The sequence below is a fragment of the Fukomys damarensis genome, unplaced genomic scaffold (genome assembly GCF_012274545.1).
Source record: "Fukomys damarensis isolate Sample0158 unplaced genomic scaffold, DMR_v1.0_HiC HiC_scaffold_33, whole genome shotgun sequence".
Taxonomy (NCBI): domain Eukaryota; kingdom Metazoa; phylum Chordata; class Mammalia; order Rodentia; family Bathyergidae; genus Fukomys; species Fukomys damarensis.
The window spans coordinates 2,605,596-2,629,966 of NW_022900945.1; the positions used below are offsets into that span (position 1 = coordinate 2,605,596).

General features: G+C 50.0%; 1 protein-coding gene and 1 long non-coding RNA gene across 12 annotated transcripts in view; one reads left to right on the plus strand and one right to left on the minus strand.

The window, feature by feature from the left end:
- Ror1 (receptor tyrosine kinase like orphan receptor 1) overlaps positions 1–24,371 on the plus strand; it is a 291,697-nt gene that overhangs the window by 251,938 nt on the left and 15,388 nt on the right. For all 10 annotated transcript variants that reach the window (XM_010605068.2, XM_010605069.2, XM_010605070.2 and 7 more), the window contains 3 exons: positions 9,977–10,104; positions 11,855–12,172; positions 13,061–13,306. In XM_010605068.2, coding sequence (XP_010603370.1) covers positions 9,977–10,104; positions 11,855–12,172; positions 13,061–13,306 — 692 coding nt within the window. The remainder of the gene's footprint in view (positions 1–9,976; positions 10,105–11,854; positions 12,173–13,060; positions 13,307–24,371) is intronic.
- Positions 16,047–22,355, minus strand: LOC104848872. Of its 2 annotated transcripts, XR_004515029.1 has the most exons (4): positions 22,274–22,355; positions 22,070–22,125; positions 17,479–17,574; positions 16,047–16,528 (listed from the first exon to the last, which is right to left on the minus strand). It is a non-coding gene; the product is annotated as an uncharacterized LOC104848872 (long non-coding RNA). The 2 variants fall into 2 exon arrangements; XR_776566.2 differs by having other exon boundaries at positions 22,070–22,279.

The following is a 24,371-nucleotide window of genomic DNA, read 5'->3' on the forward strand; positions in this document are numbered from 1 at the left end:
ACACTGTTGGGCACGGAGTGAAGGCTAGAGAACTCATTAGGGCAGGTAGGACATACAAAGAGGAGAAGAGGGAAGCATTTTAACTTGATCACCACATGAGCCAAGAACCTAGTGGCTTCTCGATGTCACACACTCATTTAGTAACAGACACTGACTGGGCACCCGAGAGTGGTCCGTGAGGGTCACCCGTCCTGGGGATGCCACCAACGTCCACTTTCCATGCCTTGGAAGGTGGACTGGAGGAGAGGGAACTGGGAAGGAGGCCTCCCAGCTGCACAGTCTCCGGGTCAGCCGAGGGTGGTGGAGGTTCCAGTCCAGGTGGTGCCCTGGAACCTGGTGAATCACGCTGCTCCCGAAGGCTGCCTGTCCTACCTCTCTTCGTATCATGCACTCAGCAGCACAGCTGGCGCGGAGTGGGGCTGCTGAGGTGAGGAGAAAGACAGTGACTGTACATTTCAAGTTTCTGGGGGAGCCTAGGCTCCTTCCTCTCTGTCACCAGGCAGAAGTTAGCGTGGGAGAGATTTAGTGCACTCGTTAAACATTTATTTCTTGTCAGTAAGTGGATACTTGAGAAGCCACTGTTCCAGACACTGGGGTCACGGCAGTGGCCAAACCCAGGTTCCAGTTCCCGGGCAGTTGTTTATAAACAACAAATAATTCAATGTGTGAGTCTTACAGAGCGTGCCTGCTAGCATTAGGTGCGTGGGTGATAATCAGTGAAGTAAAAGCAAGGTGGGAGTGGTCGGACTGAAGTCTGGAGACCCTGTGAGGACACTGCATAGAAGGGCGCCTTTGGGAAGGAGAAGGACATGAACTCGTGTCCCAGGGGCTCCAGCAGCTCTCTGGGGACCGGGGCGAGCCCTGCGAGGCCTTGAGAAGGCGGCAGTGCGGAGAAGCAGACCCTGTGGGACGGGCAGGGATGGCGGCCTGAACCGGAAGAGAGGAAACTTGGCTTCAGGGGAGATCTTGAAGGAGGTGGGATGGGCTGATGGTTTGGATGTGGGTGGGAAAACATGTAGCATCAAAGAGAATTCAGACGTCTTCAGTATGAGCAGTGGGAGGAACAAGGTTCTCACTGGGATGGGGAAGGACTCCAGAGTGGACTTCGGAAATAAAGGTTCACCCTAGGAGCGCTGCATTTGAAAGCTTTTCTGATGCCCAGGTGGAGATGCGAAGGCCTAGTGGTCTCAGCTAAAGGTGACGGATTTGGGAGTCATCAACACAGAGGCGGCTGTTTAAATCCAAGAAACAGGGAGATTGGGTGGGAAGAGACACAGGAAGAAGTCAGCCCTGAGCCTCGGGCTTCTCGATGGCGGAAATCTTCCACGAGGACAGAAGCAGCCAGGGCAGGGGTGAAGCAGTGAGGGAGAAGCAGAGGTGACCGAGCTGTCTCAGGAAAGCGGTTGCTCTGTCTCCTGCCGCTGCTGGGAGGTAAAGATGAGACCCGGAAGCTCACGATGGGATTTGGTGCCACGAGGCCACGGACCCTGACAAGAACTCATCCCACAGAGCGATGGATGGAGCGCGTGGCACTGGGGCTTCCCGTTGGTTCTCCACGCGCCAGGCTTGCTTTTGTCCCTGATCTGTCCGCAGAGTTCACACTCGTGACAACTGTAAGCGTGACGGATCCTCGGTGTGATGGGAAGGAAATGCAAGGTACAAATCGTGAAGAAGGAGAGAAGAGAGCTTCCAGCTGAACATCTAAGCCAGCTGGAGGGTGAGGGGTTTTGTGTAGATCGCACCGGACCCACTGCACAGAGCTTCCGGGACGGGAAGCCCCGCTCTCCCTGCCGCCCCGAGCTCCTCACTTCTCACACCGCAGGCCGCCCACCCCTTGAGGTTCTTTCCGCTGCCCACAGGGTTGATCTCCACCAAGCCCCGCCCCAAATGCATGACTGAGGAGGCGGAGGGGCCCGGCTAGGCTGCAGGCCCCTCCACATGGCTAGCAGCCCTGACTCTTCCCTGCCGTGGGGAATTCCACCGTCCGTGCCACCCTAGGCCCCGGGGCGGCTCACAGCCTGGGTCCCTCCGAGCGGAGCCTGACGTCTTGGACCCTGGTCTCCAGCCTGCGACCCAGGCCCTCCTGCGCACTCTCTGGAGCCTCCGCATCTTTGGGACACAATCCACCGCCCCCAGATTTTTGTTATAATCTTCAGATAGCAAATTTAAGACAAGGCTGTGATTTAACAAAAAAGACTTCAGAATCTAAAACAAGATGAGTCCACAAAAGAGCAGTGGACGCTCAGGTCCCCATTCCCAGAGGCCCACGACCGGGCGTCCTCGGAGCCCACCGCACGGCCGGCAGCCCCGCCCTGCCGTCTGCTGAACTGTTCTCCCTTCAGCCTTTGGCTGCACAGAAGGAAGCCTGCCTGGTGTCCCGCACGTGCCCCCTCTTGACTTCTCGGCACTGGACTTCGGGAAACCTGTGGGCTGAAAAGGAGGGTGGGAAAACAGGCAGGGGAGAGGGAACGGGAAAGGGGGCTGGCTCCTTCCCACGCAGCCCCACTGCACTGAGATGGGGTGAGGTTGCTGGTGTCTGGACACTGGTTTGCAGCCTCCAGTCCTCTGCGGTGCAGGGCCCTGCGCTGCGTGGTCTCAAGTCCTCGCTCTACAGCACCCGCGGGACTCCCGTCTGTCCCCGAGCGAGCGCTCGTCTAACAGGTGCTGCTTCTCTGCCTGGGGCCCTTGCATTGGTGGAAATTGCGGCTTCCACACTTTTTACAGCCTACGTGATGTGGCCCCCTGGGGGCTGAGTGCTGGGGAGGTGGTGCCCGCACCCCGCCTCCTGTGTGCGTAAGGCCAGGCGTCTGCAGAGCCACCTGAGAGGGAGACCGGGCTGAGATGAAACAGGAAACAAGAACTGGCTGGCTTTCACCCACCTCTGAGTGGTGAGATGGAGTCAGAGCCCTCCCGAGCTGCCCCAGAATTCCAGCCGCCACTCTTCCCACCAAACTCCTCCGTTTCAATCCACGGCCAAAGTAAGAAAAGGAAAATAGAAAGAAAATCAAAGCAATCCTAGTAACACTTGCAGTAGAAAATCTGCTCAGGTTGGTCTGTGTGTTTCGGGGGATTGTTTGTTTGTTTGTACTGGGGATCGAACTCGGGGCCTTGCGCTTGCGAAGCAGGCGGCAGAACCATATATGAACTTCATAGTATTCCAAAGTCCTGGGCAAACTTCAGGGGGTTTCTTGAATGCCTGCTCCCTGGAGAACTGTCAGGCACACCCTGCAGCTTCTAAGGAGAACTCAGGCCCCAGCCGTCACCTGTACATTTCCAGCAATGGCCGGACCTCAGGGGCACACGGGGCTTTATTGCAGGAGGAGGCAGAACAGCCAAGGATTCATAGAGGGTCGGGGCCACCCCACCACAAAAACCTCAAGAGATTGTCAGGGGCAAAAGTCATGCAGCCTTTTTTTCATAATCCATCTTTCTTAATATAAATACAGTGCTGATGCTGGTGCAGCCTTATTCCAAATGTGTTTTTAAATAGGAATAAAATATATTACATGTCCAACTTCCCTTCAGATCACATTGGTGAGATGCAAGCTTGGGCAGTTCTGCTCTTTTCCAAGTCAGCAGAGGCCTTCGAATGTCCCAGGCTCCACCGGAACAGAGCCAGGACCTTCCCAGCGCTGCGCTGGACACAGGAACCATTCTGCGCAGCTTTGGAATCCTGGACAGAACATTATTCATCTGTTTGTGTTAGTGGTTCATGGCCAAGGGGGGAAACCTCAAAATCTGATTGAACTTTGTGAAGAGGAGGAGACCGAGCGAGGGCTCCTTGGCTAAGGGCCTCTGCAGACAGCTGCACAGTGTCTGGTTGTAGGACCACGCATGGCATCCGACAGGGCCGTGCAGATGGCCAGTGCTCACAGGCATTCCAACCGGAGACAGAGGGACACGGGGTTACCTGGGTCCTGGCCTGAGAGGGGTAAGGCATCCTGCGGCTGACAGGCCTGCATCTCCCTGCCTTGAAAATTGACCTCCAAGGTCAAGGATGTTAACACCATCCCTGCTTGGATGACTGCTGCGTCTGGGTCTGTGGGCAGCAGACTGTGCAGTGCCTTAGAGTTGCAGATTTCCCTTGAGTCTCCTCAACACACCAGCCTGAGGCAAAGACTGCTTGAGGTACGCCCCACAGCACACACACACACACACACACACACACACACACACACCGCCACCCCGTTCCAACCCTGGTTGTGCACAACTAAAAGACTTAAATGACTCTCCCTCACCCTGGCCCCAGGATACGTCCAGCCCCCAACCCTCCTTGGGAACAGGAAGGAGAGATCAGATGCTGGGATAGGTGGTCACCTTTGAGACCACATCTGGTTATGATCTGCTCTTCCACTATCCAGCCCCTGATCGTCTATCTCTAGTGGAGTAAATCTACTTCCTTTACCTGAACCCTTAATTCTTCATGTATCTCCCTTTAACAAGTACGTTTAGTAGGCATATAACGGTTGTGTGTGTTTATGAATGCTGTGCTGTTTCAGTAAATGTATACAACTCGTAATGATCAGGTCAGGGCAATTAGCAGATCAAGTATTTATCATTTCTTTGTGTGGGGAATATTCAAAACCTTGCCTTCTAGCTACTTTGAATGACACAATAAATTATTGTTAATTATAGCCACCATACTGTGCATAGAATACCAAAACTTACTTCTCCTATCTAATTGTATCTTTTCACCCAAACACCCGCCTTTCTTGTCCTGCCCTTCCCTCCCTGCTGCCCTTTCCAGGTCTTTGGTAACCACTGCTTTCTACTTCTCTGCAATCAGCTCATTTACACTAGGCGTGTGAGTCAGAGCATGCTTTACGTCTGGCTTATTTTACTTAATATTATATCCTTCCCTTCCATCCATGTTGCCACAAATGACAGGACTTCACTCTTTTTATGGCTGAATAATGTTCCATTGTATATATCGGGTCTGCCCAAAACATGTATATGCACTTCAGGAAAAGGAAAGCTCTTGTGCGTGTGAGAGCTCATGCCCACCACTTGGAGGACCTCTTGTAACTGTAGAGGCCACAGCTAACTCGTATCCGTCTCATGATGTCTCAGTAAAGTTGGTGTTAGGATATTCCAGTTTTCTTTTCCTGAGTGTGTGTATGTTTTGTTGGCAGACTGTTTCTCACATTTTCCTTACCCGTTCGTCTGTCGTTGGACTCTCCGATGCTGTCTCTTGGCTCCTGGGGATGGTGCTACGGTAAATGTGGGCCTGCAGGTGCCTCCTCACATGTGCTTCCCTTTGCTGTGGGTTGGTAGCAGGCGTGGGATTTCCGGGTCACATGGCATTTCCGTCTTTCGTTTATTGAGCTACGTCACACCATCTCCATAGTTACACACACACCCCGGCAGTGTGTGCGAATTCTCCTTTCTCTGCATCCTCACCAGCACTTGTTATTTTTGTCTTTTTGATGATTAGCATCCTGACCCTGGGCTGAGGCAGTGTCTTACTGTACTTTTGATTTGAATATCCCTGATGATTAACAGTGGTGAGCTTTTTTTCACATGCTTCTTAGCCCTTCATATGTCTTTTCTGAGCAATATCCTTTCATAATTCGTGTATTTTTAAAACCAGATTATTTGTACTTTTCCTGGGGAGTGAGGGCTCACCTCTTCTGGGTATGAATCCCTTGTCTCTTCACTCTGTCAATTTTCTGTTGCTGGGCTGAGCGTTTCAGTTTGGTACAGTCCCGCCTATCTGCTTTCAGCCTGGGCTGTAGCTGATTTTTACCTGTAAGAGCTCTAATTGTGCCTCCTGTGGGAGAAGCCCATTTCTGAGGTGGGAGACTTCACACCTTGTGTGAGTCCAAAGTCATTATAGGGGCCTGATTGCATGCAGCCACTTGAAGAGCCTCTAGCATAGAAATGTGGACACCTGAAGATTCTCTGCAGACTGTCCTGGCTTGGGTTCATTCATTTTGGGGAGCAACCCACCCAGCTGCCCCCAACCCCCTCCTGGCCCCAAGGCAGGACACTAACCCCTGGCCTCTCCAAGCCAGCCCCCTCCACCTTAGCCCTTGAGTACAAATGAGATTTTTTTAAAGGTAAAATTCACATAACATAAGACTAGCCATTTAAAAGTGAACACTTTCCTCCAAGTGAATTTGTCCACCCCACTGTAAACCCCTTACCTCTCACTTCCTGTTCCCCCCTCCCCAATCCTCAGCAGGCATAGTCTGCTTCCTGTCTCTGTGGAATTGCCTGAAAGTTCGCATAGAAGGACACAAGCAATACAGCTTACGGCACTTAGCATAATGTTCTTGAGGTCCTCTCACACTGTAGCACATTTCAGTACTTCACTCTTTTTGTGGTTGAATAATAGCCCATTTTAGCTCTCATGCATAATGTTACTATGAATGTTTGTGTAGTTATTTGTTTGGGTGCCTGTATTTTTAATCCTTCAGGTTAAGCAGTTTTACCATTAGCAAAACCTATTGTCTTTCCACTGTAACTCTTCTCTTTCTACTCGAGAAGCATGCATCTTAAGTTGGTCTTATCACCCCTAAAGGAAATTTTCAGGGCCAAATTCATCAGCAAAAATCAGTTCAGCTGAGTAAGTCTATTAGGTCTACCTGTCCCCTTTATTATTCTGATGGGCATTGTATTAGTCAGCTTCCCAGTTACTATAACAAAATGCCTGAGATATCAGACTTTAAAAAGAGGAAAGGTTAATTTTGGTGCACAGCTTTGGAGGGTTCAGTTCTTCAAACCACAGCAAGGAAGAGAGTAGGTTTCCACTTGGAGGATGTCTCTGACAAGGAGCAGGTCCACACAGAGACTGGCCCCGACTGAGGGTCAGTGAGTGGCACTGCTCAGAGGACTTGGCAGATCAGTCTGAAATCTGAAACCCCTGGGACAGTCTGGCTAAAGCCATGGGAAGATGAAGGAATAAAGGAGGTGGTGACTAAATGTTAGAACACTTTCTGCCACCCAGGGGACAGTGGCACTTCTCTGCAGAAAAAGCCTCCTAAGAAATGCAAAGCCTTTCCTGACCAAACTGTCAAGAAGAAAGCTGTGTAGCATGGTCACAGGTGATCCTGAAGGACAGACGCAGCTCTTCTACTTGCTATGTAACCTTGGACAACCTCTTCACACTTCCTGGCCCTTGGTTTTGTCACCTGCGAAATGAGAATGTTACACCTCACGTCCATATAAGACTGGCTGGGGTGAGGTAATGTAGCAGTGTCTTTATAAGTACACAAAATTCACCAGTGCCTGGGACAGAACAGAGGCTCATTATAAAGCCTCTTATTGTGATTAGGCTGATTTAATTAAGAATGCCCTTGAACAGAACAGAGTTACATGTCTGCAGTTAAAAATCCAGAGAATGAGCCACGCTGCTGTTGTTGTTTTAACCAATAACATCTTGAGCTGCGCATGACGTGCACGCCTGCAGTCCCGGCACTGTGGGATGCTGAGGCAGGAGGATATAAATTCGAGCCCATCCTGGGCAATTTAGCAACTTAGCAGCAGTCTGTCTTTAAAAATTCTTTTAAATAAGAGGTTTTTTTTAAGGGCTGATGATGTATCTCAGTGTGAAGTCCCTTGGCTCAATCCCCAGTGCCAGAAAACAAGCAAACAAGCAAACAAACAAACAACGGACAAAACCACCAAGATGGCGTAACATCACAGTGTCCTGAGCTTGACTTTGCGGTTCAAATCCTACCTCCCCTCTCACTGTCTCCATGAACTTCAGTAAGTTACCGGATGTCTCGGGATGGGTGTTTCCCTCTGTAACATGAGGACCAAGATGCACATCAGGGGCTGCTTTAAAGGAAGCACCGGGCATAGCACCCAGCCGAAGGCAGCAGATGGAAGCTCTCTGGTTGCTGAGTGCTGTGGCTCCCGGCCATGTGGCATCACCTCATTTTTTAGGAGTCTCTAAGCCCTGCCTCAGAGAGTGGCTTCCCAGGCCCACACAGGGCCAAGCACTGGTCTTTTCCACAGCTTCCACAAAGGACTCTTAGCTGCAGCCAGGCGGACAGCTACTCCCCAGCAGATCATATCGCACCCTGGAGTATTTAACATCTGTTTCCAGGAGAGTGATCAGGACAGCAGGAATTCCAGGCAGAGTCAAAAATTCAATGCACCTGTAGCTCTAAGCCCTTGCTAAGAAATGGGTGGCCAAAGAATTGCTTTCCCTTTTATTCTGGGAAAAACAGTTTCAGAGTCCTAGAAGGAAAGTCCTGAATGGAAAAGGTGGTAAGAAGTTTAGCCTACGCCTCGCACATAAAATACGGGGTCTCCCAGTAGGTTGGAGATTTATATCTGGGGGTAACTCCAGGGTTTCGTCCTCCCAGGAGGTATAAATCCAGGCCTTGCAGGTTTAATGTGGGGAGGAGAAAGGGTTCTCATAGTGACACCTTAAACATCGGGGCTCTGCTAATGCGGGGGACAGAAGAGCCGGGTCTGTGATCGCAGGGGCACCGCTGGGGCAGGCTCTGGTCCCTGCACTGAAGTTTCTAGCATCAAAACCTAGGTCGTGGAGAACATTCGTTTTCCCCATAGGTTTATGGTATTAGTTACCCAATAAAAGTTGGGTTAATTTTACAACCCAAGTAAAATTTAAGCCAGAAAGGATTCAACATTACTCTAGGATTTATGAAAGTAAACATGTGGAGTACTTGTAGGATTGGGCAACATTAAAATCTCAATGTCTTCGTGTCAGGTATGTGATGTATTTATTTGTGTGTTCACTTAAAGGTTACATTTTTAAGAGCTGCAATACAGACTATTTTGGAGACTCAAACGATATTACTTTATGCACCTTCCAAATGACTGATTCAGAGACCAGGGAATAGAAACCGGCAGAAAATGGGCAGGTTTTCCAGACCTCAGCACTCACTGAGCAGCACTGGGAAGTCCAGCACTGTGGCTCTGATGGAGCCCGCCTTTGAGTAGACGCACACCGTGTGTCTGTCTCTTCTGTGCCTGTCCCCTTCCGTCACTGTAGTTACTTCAGAACCAGCACGTTCCAGCTTCGCAGCCTGAGGAGCTTTTGTCTCACTTGGCAGGATTGTTGCGGCTGGCAACTGTAGGGCACAAGGGACAGTTCCGTCGTATAGATAAGAAAACTGGCTCATTCTCCAGACTTTGAGCTGCAAAGAAACCTGAAAGGGCAGTGGTATTGGGCAGGGCTGGTGCGTGCACAGCAGCTGGGAGAGCGGAGCAGAAGCATCGGAGCCCGCCACAGCCCTGGCAGTCTGGGTGTCGGGTGGATGTCTGCGCCCTGTCCTGGGCCATCGGAAACTCCAAGCTGGACCTGCTATCCTGGGTCCTGATCTCCGGTCCTGTCGCTTGGCACACTGCCATGAATTGTGTGTCTCCTCTACCTGGTCTTCAAGATAAAATCTGTGTCCCTCTTTTGTTTAATACTATCATTTTGAGGCAGTAAAATGTTAATATGACTTTTCTGGAAATGTTGGGGGACTGTGAAGGTGAGCTTTCTGTGGGCATTTTCTCGTGATAGCCTTGGGTTTAGTGACTCACCTGAGAGTCTGATCTGCAGACTGCCTTTCTGCAGGGTCGGGACGGTGGGTCTTGGTGACGAGCACCTTGCAGGGTGGCCTCAGGTTCCTTCCCGCCCTGTGGATCCTCCTAATTGACCTGTCTAGGCTGATGCGCCCATGCCTTCCCAGCAAATGAAGCAGAAATAATCTGTGCTAAAAACAAAACACTGCAGCACATGTGTCCAGATTTCCAACTCATTTCCTCTTCACCCTTATAACTACATCATCTTCTAGCCCACCACCAGCTGCGAAAATAAAAGCATTTTCTCCTGTACTTAAGGATGATTTTGTGCTTCAGGATGGTTTTCTGGGGGTGCAGGAAACTAGGCCAGCGTGACCACCAGATGTTTTCAGCCCTAGTCCTCTTCAGGATACGGTGCCCGACTGCGCCCCCTAGTGCCCCGAGGGGCAGCGCGCACCCTGTGCTGACTAATGGCTCCGCTCTGTTTTAGGGACGAGTACGAGGAGGACGGATTCTGCCAGCCCTACAGAGGCATTGCGTGCGCCCGGTTCATTGGCAACCGCACAGTCTACATGGAGTCTCTGCACATGCAGGGGGAGATAGAAAACCAGATCACAGGTAGGTGATCTCCTCGGGACGCCACTTCTCGGAATAACTTCTTCCCACCGAGTTTCGTTGAGGCAGAGGGTTAGGCTGGGCCTGGGGCCGGCGGGACCATAAAGATGCGCAGACGTGATCTCTGTGCTCTGGAATTTGCATTAAAATAATTTACTGGAGGTTGCTCTGAGAGGAAAAGGAAGCTTTGAGAAGTTGCACATTCACTCAAACACTCAATAAATATTTTTGAGTGCTTTTAGCACGGCCTGGCCCCGGGGGAGACCTGATAAACGAGCCAGGCCTGCCTCCGCCCTCACGGGGCTCCCTGTTTTGGAGCCACGAGCCAAATTCCAAATCCCTGGGCCACAGTGACTCTTGAGAAAGTGCTCGCTGGGCAGGGAGTCATTTCTTCCCCTGGGAGATGCGTGGCCCGCTCAAACTTTCCACGCTGTACCCTTTGCTTTTCTTATTAAACTGTAATTTTCTCTTGGTGGATGTCTCACTGCAAAGCTCTCTGGCACACACGTGTGGTAGTGCAGGCCACGTGGGCCTGGCAGTGACAACAGCCACGTGGCCCTCCCATGAGTGTGGTCCTGGGTCCCTGGGCACGTGCCGGTGCAGTCCTTAGAACATCCCAGAGCTCGAGAGGTTCCAGTAAGGTTGCCAGGTACAGCAAGTACTAGTGTAGAGTATCCACCTCCATCTGCGTGTCAGATAACCGCGTTTTTTGGCAGATATTTGCCTCAAAGTCATCTGTTGTAGTGTAGCTGGTAACTGGAGAATTTAATAGAGGTGAGGAAAAACCAAGGTAGGGGCACAGAGCAGCAAAAGGACAGAAGTCGGGTCCCCAGGAGGGCCAGGGAGCCGTTACTGAGAAGCAACCAGAGGACGTTGGGGTAAACACTGGCTAAGCCATCAGGCTTTCCAGGGAAGAGGAAGGCTCTGAAATGTCAAAGAGCAGACCCAGTCTAATAGGGAGGAGTTGTCGACAGCACTTTTCAACCTAATCGAAGAATATTTTAACATTCGTTCAGCTAAGTAAACAGAGGTCCTGATGTAAGCATTGGCCCATTTATAGTAACCCTATCACGGGACATCCACTTACTGGGGAGTGTTGCTCTTTACGTATTATTTCATCTGTTTTGCCAGCATTTCCCAGGCTGTTTGGGGTGCAGTCCTTCATATAGTGTAATATTCTGCCAGACTGCTGCCCCAGGAAGCATGCTGTGGGGAGTGTTGTACCACAAGCTCAGGGCTGCCCCGGAGGCCCGTGCTGCTTTGTACGGACACCGAACTGGGTCGTGTGAGAAGGTCCAAGCAGGCTGCCTCATTTTCAGAAGATGGTGGAACAAGGGTCCAAGCCTCAGGGTAGCACTGCAAGTTCCCAGGGTCCTGCGATCTGGCTGCCCCCGGCCAAGCTGCCGCCACCATAGCACCTCTGCCCTGAGCTGCGGCACAGCCTGCCGGGCCTCACAGAACTAATAAAAGGGCTGGATGAAACACAGAGTTCCAGTGCTTTGTAGTAAAAAATGAAAAATAGATTGTGCTTTAACCTAATTAATTATTTTATTAGGAAATGGTACATATGTAATCTTATCCTGTTTTTTTTTAACTTTGTAGTCAAAATGATTTTTTTGAGCCAGTGAAAGCTAGCTGCTTAGACATCTGAAACAAATCTCCTCCCGGGCCTGAGTGCCTGGGGCGGCAGATTCTTCCCGGTTGGAGGAAGGCAGATCCAGCCGGCCCGCTAATCGCCGCGCTTGTCTTCCAGCCGCCTTCACCATGATCGGCACCTCCAGCCACTTATCTGACAAGTGTTCCCAGTTTGCCATCCCCTCCCTGTGCCACTACGCCTTCCCCTACTGCGACGAAACCTCAGCCGTCCCGAAGCCCCGAGACTTGTGCCGCGACGAGTGTGAGATCCTGGAGAACGTGCTGTGCCAGACGGAGTACATTTTCGCGAGATCGAACCCCATGATTCTCATGAGGCTGAAGCTGCCCAACTGTGAAGACCTCCCCCAGCCGGAGAGCCCGGAGGCCGCGCACTGCATCCGCATCGGCGTCCCCATGGCCGATCCCATCAACAAAAGTACGTGATGCGCCTGGCTTGAGGGCCGGGGACCCCGTGGCAGGGCGCCGAGGGCTGTGCACCCCGCTCCGTTCTCGGTATCCGGAGACACTAAGAAGCCTTATGTATAATTTACAGTGTGGGGTTGGGTTTCTCAACAACTTGACAGTGTTCCCGTGTGGCCCCGCTGTTCTGCCCCGAATATTTCGTCAAAAGAATTGAGCACAGGCACTGAAACAAAACCTCCTCGAAGAGTGTCAGAACAGCGCTGTTGGCAACAGCCGAAAGGGAAAAACAGCCCAGGTGCCCCAGTGCAGGAACCAGTAAACAAAGCGTGGTGTATCCGCGCCACGGAACATTATTTACCCATAAAAAGGAGTGAAACACAGTGCATGCTGCCCCTCGGAGGAGCCTGAGGGCTTTGTACCAAGCGGAAGAAGCCGCCGGCACCCTAGGCTTCCAGGGTTCCATATCTGCGCAACGGGCAAACCCGCAGGGACGAGGCAGGTCCGTGCCGCCGGGGCGGGCTGGCTGGGGGGAGTGGCTGTTCCCAGATTCGGGATTTCCTCTTGGCTGAGAGAAGGCACTAGGACCTGAGAGGGGTGAAGCTGTAGGCGTTTCGAAGTTTAGGGACTGTGTATTGCACCAAATATATTTAAATGTACAGGAAGGCTTTCCTCTCCCTCTTCCCTCTCCACCAGCGGACAAGAGACTTCTCCGCAGTCGCCCTTTCCCGGAGTGTGAGCTCCCTGGTAACCGTCTCAGCGTCCTGGTGTCAGCCGATCCTCACCCGAGCTGCTCAGGGCTGTTTCTCAGGCAGCGCGCATGCAGCGTCCTCACAGCTGCCCCCGAACCAGTTACTTCCGGGTCAGGGTGTTAATCACACGCCCTCCTCTCTGTGTTTTTCAGATCACAAGTGCTACAACAGCACGGGGGTGGACTACCGCGGCACAGTGAGCGTGACCAAGTCAGGGCGCCAGTGCCAGCCCTGGAATTCCCAGTACCCCCACACGCACACCTTCACCGCCCTCCGCTTCCCTGAGCTCAATGGAGGCCACTCCTACTGCCGCAACCCCGGGAACCAGAAGGAAGCCCCCTGGTGCTTCACCTTGGACGAGAACTTCAAGTCCGACCTATGCGACATCCCAGCCTGCGGTAAATCGAAGCCCGGCCCCTAATGTCCTTGGTCACTTTCACAGGGCTCCATCCCACCCCGTCGGGCGCGAGAATCTCCCCCCTCGGGTAAGGGGGAAGTCGATGGCCAGCGCTTGCTTGTCTGGAAATACACGGGTAGAGCATCGGGCACACTTTTGGGGGTAACTGCACCCCACAGCCTTCGCGGCCTTAGAAATAACAGGGGCACAGCTCCCCAGGGGCAGAGATGTCACCAGAGTGGCCCGGCGTGAGTGGGCCCTCGTAGGCTGTTCTCGGTGTGTCCTCGAGCACAGCACAGGCGGGATGGACCCACGGCCATCACACTGCACCCGGTCTGCTCCTTTTTCTAGAAGGTGCTGAGGTGAGAGAAAGGCGGTAACCTGCAGTTAAGACCTGGGAACCGCGGCGGATCTGCCGTGCCTTCCTGCAAGGCGGGTGCTCTCTGCGGCACAGCAGCCATGGCACACACAGCCCCAGGATCCTCCCCGCATTGTTATCCTGCCACGGTGTCTGTCAGCACCTGGCCAAAGGCCTGCACAGGGCAGCCAGGGACCCTGAGGTGCAAGCCTAGCACATCCGGAGAGGGGCAAGAAGGAGGCCAGTTGGTGCAGGACAGCCCTGGGCACCGTCCGGCAGAGCAGGATGGCGTCACAGCTACAAGCCGGTGAGCTGAGCAAACAGTTTTCCAAGCGCAGGTGACACGGCCTCGGTGCATTCTTAAAGGATGAAATGCACTGGTCACTCAAAACACCGCTCGACACCACTGACCTTCAGGTAACTTCCGCCCTCCTTTCATGTCCAGCAAGTCCCATCAGAACTGGGGAAGTCGTCACCTGGGAGATATGCTGATCATCTGGCAAAGGGCGCCAGTCCCATGGCCGAGCACTTGGGGCTGTACTGTGCCTACCAGGCCTCCGCCCTCATGTAGCAGCCTGACCAAAGCATTCACACCACACCGGCTCGGAGACAGAAGCTTGTGGGCCTCCAGAGGTTCCCTCAGACCGGAGAGAGTAAGGTCGTGCACACCACGAGCCCGCACGGGACCAGGGCTCGGCACACCCACATCCACGTAACACTCATGACTGTAGTGGGCAAGGTGGTGGTCACGGGGCCCCACGGAGGCCAGGAGAGCCAAGGTCTCCTCCTTCTCCCACAGCTGTCACGGGGTGGTTGGGCCCTGAATCCTCGCCTGTGTGTAGACAGCTGTGGCCAGAGTCATGTTGTGTTTCCAGTCATTCTGCTCCTTCTTGTTTAAAGATTTTTAAACAAATGCAGAAATGACAGTGAGCTCACCCTCTAAGTTCCACCGTGCTGGTTCCCATTATATGATACATGACCGCAAGAAATACCCCTGCTGAGAAAGGGGTCTGCCATCGTGTCCCTGAGCACAGCGCGGTAGAAGTGATGCCTCAGCACAGTGATGCTGGAAACTCTCGGATATTTCTGCGTATCAGTCTGCAGAAGACACAGTTAAATTTCTGAGGACTGGTTAGTTCCAGTCATATGAGCAATAAATTCAGGTGAAGTTTAAATCTAGAGGACAAGGCTGTTTTCACCACTTAGACTTTTTTTTTTTTTAAGATCATTTTCATTTCATTTTGAGGAAAATGTTTCCTCTTGAATTCTTCAAGCCAAGCCACAAAGGTGTCCATAGAGGCGGAGGGAATCCTTGACGTGTGCTAGATACAATGCTGTGGAGAGAACAGCTACTCCCTGGTGAGAAAGTTCTAGAAAACAGCTCATCAGTCTCAGCTGCCTCCTGGGGAAAGCGTCTCCTAACTGCCCACTCAGCACTCCCCTGCTGACCACATCATGTCGTGGCATCCTACTTCTGTGACTTCCACAGCGCATGGGATTTTCTTTTCTGTCTCACTCCCCTCAAAAAGCTCCAAAGATGGTGTGAGAATTTCCAGCACTGTTTTACTGTGTGAGGAAACCAAAGCCCAGGATCAGCAGGTAGCGAACAGAAGCTGGGTCTCCTGTCTGTGAAACCATGGCTCTTCCTCCTCAGTAGTGCGTGCAGGCATAGGGGTTGTCACCAAGGGTGGGGCTGGTGGTGCGAATTGTGTCTGGGAGCAACCCTGGCCAGCAGTTATCCAGGTCTCAGTGCAGGAAAGCCAGCGGGGAGAACCCTTTCTTCACAACACAGCTGTAGCCTCAAATAACAGTAGTATTAAACAGAAATTGCCATTTATTGGATGCTTACAGTGAGCTGAAAAACCATACTGAACAGACCATGAATTATCACATAAACGGGGAGCTCTTTGTCCCTCTGAGCAGGGCTTTATGATGCCCACAAGAGGAAACTGAGGCTTAAGAGAGGTTGGGTACCTTCGGGTTACTAAGAGGTTAGTCAGGACTCAAACCGGTGGCGAGGTTTAAACTGTGATTTGTGTGCCTATGTGACTATATGGGGGGGAGGAGGAGAGGGAGGGTGGGAAGAAAGAAAGGACAGAGAAAAAGAAAGAGAGGGGGCAGGTGGGCAGGTGGGTTTTTCTTCTGGCAGTGGATTATAAGCTGATAGGGAAACTTTGAAACGTGTCCTTTTCCTCCTGGTTCTCAGTGGGATGGAGTGGCCTGGTAGCATTCCTCCGTTTTTTAATTAAGTCCAAGTTAAGGAGATTTCACAGTCATTGTAGGGTTTCTGTTTTCCTACTGTGACAGCGACTCATTTTCAGTTAAGTGAGGCTAAAGAAGAATGGACTAATTCAGTAGGGAATGTGAACTTTGCTGTCCTTTCTAGAATAGGAACGCTGGTGAGCAGTCTGCAGGAGTTTACCTGTGGACCTTAAACTCTAGAACAAAATATATAATTAAGTGATCCTAGAGATTGGCTCCTCTAGGATGGCGTGCAGATCCAGACTGTGCTCAGTGAAGTAGAAAAAAGCACAAAACCTAGTGTGAGGGAGACCTGGCCCCTCCCCGTCGTTCGAGTCCTGGGATCTGCCCATTAGAATATCATGACAGGAAATGATGTATTCCCTCACTGGCCGGTCAGACCTGGAGAGAACCTGCAAAGGCCAGGCCACACAGCTGTGGTTAATAATTCCACCCTTCTCGGGGCCACCTGATATCACTCCCAGTTTTACTTGTTCCGTCACCTTATGAACACCCACCTTGACTTCCGCTTTGTCCAGAACCATTTTCAAAGTCTGTTGTTTTGACTAAAGCCAGGGTCTGCAGGTCTCCAGCTCCTGTCCTCTGTCCACCGTGCCATAGCTGCTGGAGAACAAATTGTAGATTACCTCAGAGGAACAAATACACCTTTATCCTTGCCCTTTGCCCTTTGATCTGTGGTTCCCTGGCCTCTGGTCTTACTTGTAGTTCTGCGGATGCGGACAGGAATGGAGCTGAGTGCATTTCTCAGTCTGCAGTCTGCGGTCTGCAGCTGGCGCTGTCCCACAGTCCTGCCTGAACGGCTTCTCCCACTGTCCTGTCACCTCCAGTCCCTGCCACCACCCTCTAAGCCAAGTACCTCAGGATGGGTGGAAACTCAGTTGGGAAAGAACATTTTGCTACTGTTCCTGGGGCCCCTCCATTTCCCCAACATTGCTTCTGTGCCCAGCTCTGCAGGCGGAGATGTGGGGAACATTGGTTTCTCTGCGAGCTCCTTTCACAGCCATCTGGCCCTTTTATTTCCGCTGTATTCTTACAAATGTCTTCTTTCTCTGTCCCTCTCTAATTGAGATGCCCTCTTTGTTCCTTGATCTGCACGAGAAGCCAGAGTCCTGCTGTTGCTGGTGTTTCCATGGTCCCACCATGGCCCTTTAGTTTTACTTGATCAAATCTTAAGGCCACAGTGCTAGCATTGTCTCTTTCTCCTCTAAGGCGAGGTTCCGCCTCTGCCAAACACCCCAGACTCCAAGCAGCAGTGTTATCTTTACTCCTGAAGCAGCTTCACCCACAGGAACCCACTGATAAGAAAAGCAGTGACCCATGCGTCCCGTGGACGTTGGATTCCAGGCCTAGTACTCTCGTATTGCCTTTGAAGACACAGGCTCACAGCAATTTCCCAAAGTGCGCATTGCTCGGTTCTGTGTCTGAGTAGCCTTGACTCCGAACAGAACCCAGGGTTCTGCTTTGTCACAAACCGTTTTCTGCACTTGGTGCTTTACAGTTTGGGACATGGCACATGTTTTCTAGATTGTGAATGCTACAGTTTTGAAACTTACTGTCAGTGGCCTTCTCCCAGCTCTCATGGAAGACCTGTTGGAAAGCAGTTTGTCTTTCAGCCATTGCTTCAAACCAAAATTGAACATTACAGGAACCTGGATGCAGAGAGGTGGAAGGAAGGAAGGAACAGAGCAGTGCTTTTTAATAGTCTGAAGCCCCTGGATGTTATTTTTATGCTGCAGACGTTTCTAAAATATATTTTAGTTTCCAGTCTTTATGCATTTTCAACAAAGTAAAGAACAATAGTGAACCAAAACTTATAGCTAAGTCATGAACCATAAACATTATTGACCATGGATGTTAAATATTTTGTTTAGTGCGTTTTTTTAAAAAATTGTCCTCAGGATATATCAGCCGTTAACCCACTGTGTAAGTTGTTCTCCAGTAACTTTCGAAAGCTTCTGACTGTGGGCCACCACCATGTGTCATAGGAAGCGCCCACTGCCATCCTAACCATTGGGCAACAGAGCACTCACCTTACCCTGGAATGATTTTTGCTGTTGACTTTGTATCCATCAAGGTTCCCATGAAACAAATGGCATCAACAGAGAAGCCACCTATGGGATGGCACTAGGGGAACCCACAGATGCAGGGTACAGTGGGTGAAACAGAACCTGGAGGCACCGTAGAAGCCCCAGCCTCAGCCTGAGCCTTTGCTCCAAACTCTGCCTTTTTTTTTTTTTTCTTTTTTTTTGGTACTGGGGATCAAACTCTGGACCTTGTGCTTGTGAGGCAGACATGGTGCCACTGAGCTAAATCCCCAGCCCCAAACTCCACCTTTTACAATGGATACCTGATTTTTTTTTTTAATATTGACAACTGACTGCAATTTTTGAAACCCCGAATAAGGGACAAATCTATGGACCAGATCCAGTTCATACGATTTAGAGACGTGTGTCACATCTTTAGCTTTTCTTTTTGTTCTAAAAAGTACACCCCAGCTCCTACATTTCTTTTCCTCACTTTTCCTCTGGAGAATTTTTGCTTTTTCAAAATCCTTTAAAATACAAGATACCTCTTTAGAGTAGAAGACATCTTTCAGTGTTTTTGTTTGTCCGTTTTTCTTTCAACCATAACAGACAGAAGAGGACCAGGGCAATGTTGACCCCGCCATGGCAGTGAAGGCTTTTACGTTGCTCTCAGTGCCATGGGTGACAGTTTGGAGCCAGTCTCATGTTGCTGTTGCTGGCTCCCCTTCCAGTCTCCTCTAAAACTCACTAGTATCTTTGGGGGACAGGCATTACAGCAAGAATTATTTAGTAGATTTTTCTAATCACGGGCTTTATAAGCAAGGTCTCTAATCTAACCTGAAGTTATAATATCTACTTGTAAAATTTCAGTTGGTGATTTGGATTTGTTATCTTTGGTTATTGTGTACAGTCCTCTAATTTCTATGAACAATCTTTTCTAGAGTCAGGCCTCTTTAAATTTGGATAAATATATTCTCTTTGATGATAACATGGAGTAGGCGGGTTTCTAGTCACACTCTGCCCCAATTTGACACCCATTTGCTGATTATTAGGTAAAGGCATGAGGTGAATAACAAACCCATCTGACTATGTTATGATCCAGCTCTCTGCCTTTTCTAGAATATTGTGAATCACATCGGACTGGATCCATGTTTGCTGAAGTTGAAATGTACTTGTTCTACCACAGTCATGAAAATGGAAGAGATTTAATTTTATAAGACCTGCCGGATTTGTCAGATTTAAAGATTAGACTAATTAAAAGTCTGGCAAAGGACTGAAATGGATGGTTTTCCAACAAAGATATACAAATGGCCAAGCAGGACATGAAAAGATGTCCAGGGCCACTAACCCTAGAGAAATGTAATTCAAAGCCCCGGGGAGAGGGCTCCTGGCGTCTACACCGCTGGCAGGAAAGCAGCTGAGGGAGGAGACTGGAGCTGCCTCTAGATGCAGCTGCTGTGAGAGCAGCATGAGCTCCTCAAAAGTCGGAACCAGAGTTACCAGCCAGCCTGCTTCTGGGTATTTCTCCAAAAGACGGGAGAGCAACAGCAGGATGTTTTCGTGCTGAGGCTCAAACCTAGGCCTCGGGCCTTCGAGGCAGGTCCTGCTCCCAGAGCCACAGCCTTAGCCACAGTGGCCACACTACAGAAACGCCCCCACACCCGTCCACGCCGAGGAAACGGAGAACAGGAAAGTCCAGCGTTTCTGAGTCGCTGGGAGGTAGGGAGTCGCACTGCGGGCTGGAATACCGTGAGCCTTGAGAGCGTTACGCCCAGTGAACGCACCAGTGAGCGCACCAGTGAGCGCCATTACGTAGCAGAGCCCGCACTGGTACGAGAGACCCAAATAGTCAGGTCATAAGGACACAGTGGCAGGGTGGCTGCCAGAGAAGCACTAGGAGAAATGACAGCTGCTTGGTAGATTTGAGTTCAGTTTCGCAAAGTGAGAAAGCTCTGGAGATGGTCTGCACAGCGGTGAGAACATGCTTGACACGGCTGAACTGTGAAATTAGATGCAGCTAAGATGGTAAATTTCCTTTGGTGTTTTTTATACTTAAAATATTTTTAATTATTAGAAGGAAAAATGTTTAGCCCACTCTTTCCTTTCAGAGAAGAGGGCAGGGACCCTGAGTTTACAGACTTGAGTGAACCACTGACTCCAGGGACAAAGGTTTTCCCCAAGTGCCCATAAATGGGCCCCGCACACACTGTAACGAAGACTCTTCTGCAGAGAAAACTTTTAATCGCTGCTGCAGCCTAGTCGGCATTTTTGTAAAAGAATTCATTTGCGAAGATGAGGTGGGAGGTAGGAGGTTTTCTGCTTAGTATTTCCATCGTGCGGTCCAGGGAGTGAATGCCCAGCCCAGAGTGCTTCCCCCACTTCCCAGGTGAGGGCTGCAGAGCGCTAGTGCTGGCCCGCGTGCCGCAGGCTCTCTTACTTTAGGGGTCTCAAACAATGAATAGGAGTAATTCTTGTTTTCTTGGTTTTTAAACTTTTTTCCGACAAGATCATAATTTAAACTTGTTTCATTTCCTTTGAATTCTAAGGCTCTATAAGATTTCTTCCCACCTTTTCCATATTTAAAGTTAGGGCATTTTCTTGTTCTAACTCAAAGAGATATCCCAGATGATGTTTCACATTACCAAAGCACCTCCTGAATATGACAGCGTGTTTACCTTGCTGTAAGCCCCAGGGTAGGAAAGGAGTCTTTTCTCCATTATACTTAATTACTAATCAAAGTATTGAATATCATTGTGAAAATAAAACAGGAATGTCAGATGTGAGCTGTGATACCAAATTGTTGACTTTTAAAAGGAAATTAATCATGTGATCTGCACTAAATTATTGATTTCAAAAATCTCAAGCATTGAACTCCATGAAACTAATAGGTGCATTTAATGTTTAAAGAGTTATCCCAAAGTATTAAAAGTCTTCGCCATTCGAATTTTCAGTCAACTTTCTCTGCAGTGCACTAGAAGCTCCCATTACCCTTTCAAGTGAATAGCAAGAATAATGCCCATTGTTCCAACGTGATGGCTTAAAACAGACCAGATCCCCAGCAGAGACAAGTGCTCATTGAATGGGCACCTTGGACTGCCAAAGGGAGTGGTGAAGAACAATTCCACACGATGTTTTAGGGTAGTTTGCCTTAGTAATGTAATACGGGAAGACTAGAAGCACTGAGGACAGACAGCCTTGCATTCCAACCCAGACTCTACTGCTACAGTGTCTCCTCTGTCCTTTCCCAGCCTTATTTCTCGATGCATAAAATTGAGAAAACGCCCAAGTGCCGGGTTAGAAAGAGGAGCAAGGAATTTGGCCAGGGGCGGGCTGCAGCTCGGTGGCAGAGCGCCTTCCCAGCATGCATAAGGGCTTGATGTCAGCACCGCAGAGTATCACTTGGGCCCTCACTACCTTGAGTTTTCACCAGTGAGGCTAATTGTTCTGTAAAATGTCTTTTTCAATGGTTTTTAACAGCCAGACACTGAATCTTCTTCTGGCCAAATGCAGAGAGGCCCAGGGAAGGACTGAGACCCAGAATTGGCCTGAATTTGTTCCCTGTCACCTCCCACATGAGCACTCATTGTTCATCTGGCGAGAAGACATCTTCTCTTGTGTCCTCCGTGAAGCACAGGGAGCCGAGTCCGACTGAGTCTAAGGGACTTAGCTTCTTGAAATTGGTTCCTTTGTCCCAGACCGCGCATTGACAATAAAAGGCCCTCAGGAAAAAACAACCTGATAGGGAATGGATGCAAACAGACTCCTTTGTCTGCCAGACAGGTGAGACCTTGCTTTCTCTTGTTGCTAAAAAGGTCCAGGCTGGAAAAGTGACTAGCGTCACATTAGTGCTAAATTAGCCTCACTTCTTTTGTAATTGTCACGCTCATAAAGATTTCACCAAGAATAACAACAGAAATCCGCCCTTTTGGGACACTGAGAAATCCTATCAAGCTCATAATACGGCATCCGACAGCCGTATAGCAATTTTCAATTATTCAAGGTCCTTTGGTGAGCATTATCGTGTCTGATTCTCACATGAACCAGGTAGCATTGAGGGGCAGGTATTACTGTTATTCCACACATAAAGGGGGAAATGGAGGTCACAGAGGTAGTTTCTTACTTATGGTTGTTTTGAATCTCCAGCCCCAGACGTTCATCCCAGAATCTTCTTCTGCTCTAAAGATAAACCGAATGATTGAGCTGCAACAGAACCAACGTGTGTTTTCCACACTGCCCTGTTTAGTGTCCGCGACACTTGGTGAAGTGGGTGTGGTCGTTGCCATCTGGCAGGTGGGTTTGAGGGTGCCTGCCTGCCAGTTCAAACCTGAGTAACGACAAAGGCGGTGGCCTGAGGCTGCTGACTGTAAACCGAGGGTTTTCCTCATGCTGCCACGTTGTCGATGAAGGATGTCCACAGGGTGCGTTATGGTTTAGATCTAGAATGTCCCCAGAATCCTGCGCTGAGGCGGGGCTTCCGGAAGGTGACCATTCGCGAGGCTCTCGCTTCACAATGGGTCAGTCCATGGATGAGCTCATGTGTTGATGGCATCACTGGGAGGTGATGGTTCTCTGGGAAGGGGCTTGTTGAAGGGGGAGGGTCGTGGGGGCGTGGCCCTGGGGACTCACACTCATTCTGGCCTTCACATGCTTCCTGGCTGCCGTGAGGTGAGCAGCTCTCCACCACGCCCTCCCGCCATGTTTCTGCCTTCCCACAGGCACAAAGCAATGGAGCCAGTGGACCATACTGAAACTGCACCAAAATGCATTTTTCTACTTTATGTTGGGTATTTTGTGACAGGGACAGAAAGCTGACCAATATGGGTGTGTGTGTGTGTGTGTGTGTGTGTGTGTGTGTGTGTGTGGTGTGCTCACTCCAAGCCCTGAGGGAGACACTTTCCCTCCCCTAATTCCTGTCTATGCATCCACAGACATGCAGACAGAAACTTTGCTGAAGCACCTAGCAGTGATTAACATGGTCTCCAGCAGTGCCTAGGCTGTATATTTACCCATAGAAGTGGGTAAGGTGCACAGTTCATACACAGCCTGTCTTTCAAAGCTTCAGTGTTGGCCCCTGCCTTTCGGATCCCCGTCCTGCATGAAGAAACTCTCCTCTGAGCAGATGGGCACCACACAGCAGGCTGCCCAAGTCCCTGCTAGCACAGGGAAGTCACATGAGGGCTGGGAGATGCCACCTCTGGCTCAGCAACTGCACGTCTTGGGCAAAGTGCCTCCTAGCTGGCTCCCGGTGAAAGTAGGGAAAAGGATGTCAGCTACTTCATGGGGCTGGTTGTAAGGACAAAATGAGTTCATTATGAGAAGTACTTGGTTCATAGTAATCATCAGAGCAAATATGCTGGTAGAGAAATGAATGAGAGTGGTGAATTATTTGGTGGATTATTATCAGTGAGCAGAATGCCCCACTCCTAAGCCCTTGTGAGGGCTGACCCACAGTGCATGCTCTGAATCCTGCTTTTAGCACTCCTTTCTGGCCTCTCCTCCCTAGCTGGTTCACAAGAGAAGGGGGACATGTGATTAATTACTGCCACAGCCCACCAGAACCAAAGGCTCCCAGCGAAGGACAGAAGGGCTGGAGAGACTGCTCACCTGGCATGGTGAGCCCCTGAGTTTACCTCTGGCCCCGCAAATAAAACAAACAATAACAACACCTGAAGCACTAGAAAAAAATGATTCTCATTTACACATACTAAGGAAACTCCCTGTGTAAAGGAACTTTTTCAGTCTTTGCACCCTTTTATTCACACTTCCATTGCAGCATTTAAAGCAGTGCATTGTAATTCTTTTCTCTTTCTGTGCAGACCATGAACAGCTAGAGGGCAGAGGATATGTGGCATTTACTCTCACACTGTATTCAGTTTTACATTCCCAGTACCTGCTCCAGGGCTGAGCACATGGTAGTGCTTGTTTATTGTCCTCCTGAAGGAGTGGACAGATAGCTGGGTGGATGCATATTAATTTTTTCACAAAGTCAATAATTGTCGCTGAGTTTTGTGTCAATCTCAATTTTCACACTTTGGGTTTTCTTAAAGAAAAGATAGCTGATCTTGGTGGCCAGGTCATGGCATTGTGTAACCCTCTAATTGCCATCCTATACGTCTTCTGTTTGTCTTACCACTCAAATAATTCATTAGTGAAAATATTGCCCTAAGTTTTTAGTCTTAAGGGTCAGAATAAAACCAATAAAAAGAAAATCATACCTCATATTCTTCTACACGTGTATTCTTTGCCAAGCAATGGGAAAGCGCCTATATACGATTTCAAAAATGTACTCATAATTACTGGGTTCATACGAAACCATCTGAGAAGAATTCTGAGGTTTCAAGAAAGTGTCAAGTTATACGGTGCTTCTGTGCCGGAGGGAACTGTCGACGCTGTCCACAACATTCATGTCACTCCTGCAGCTG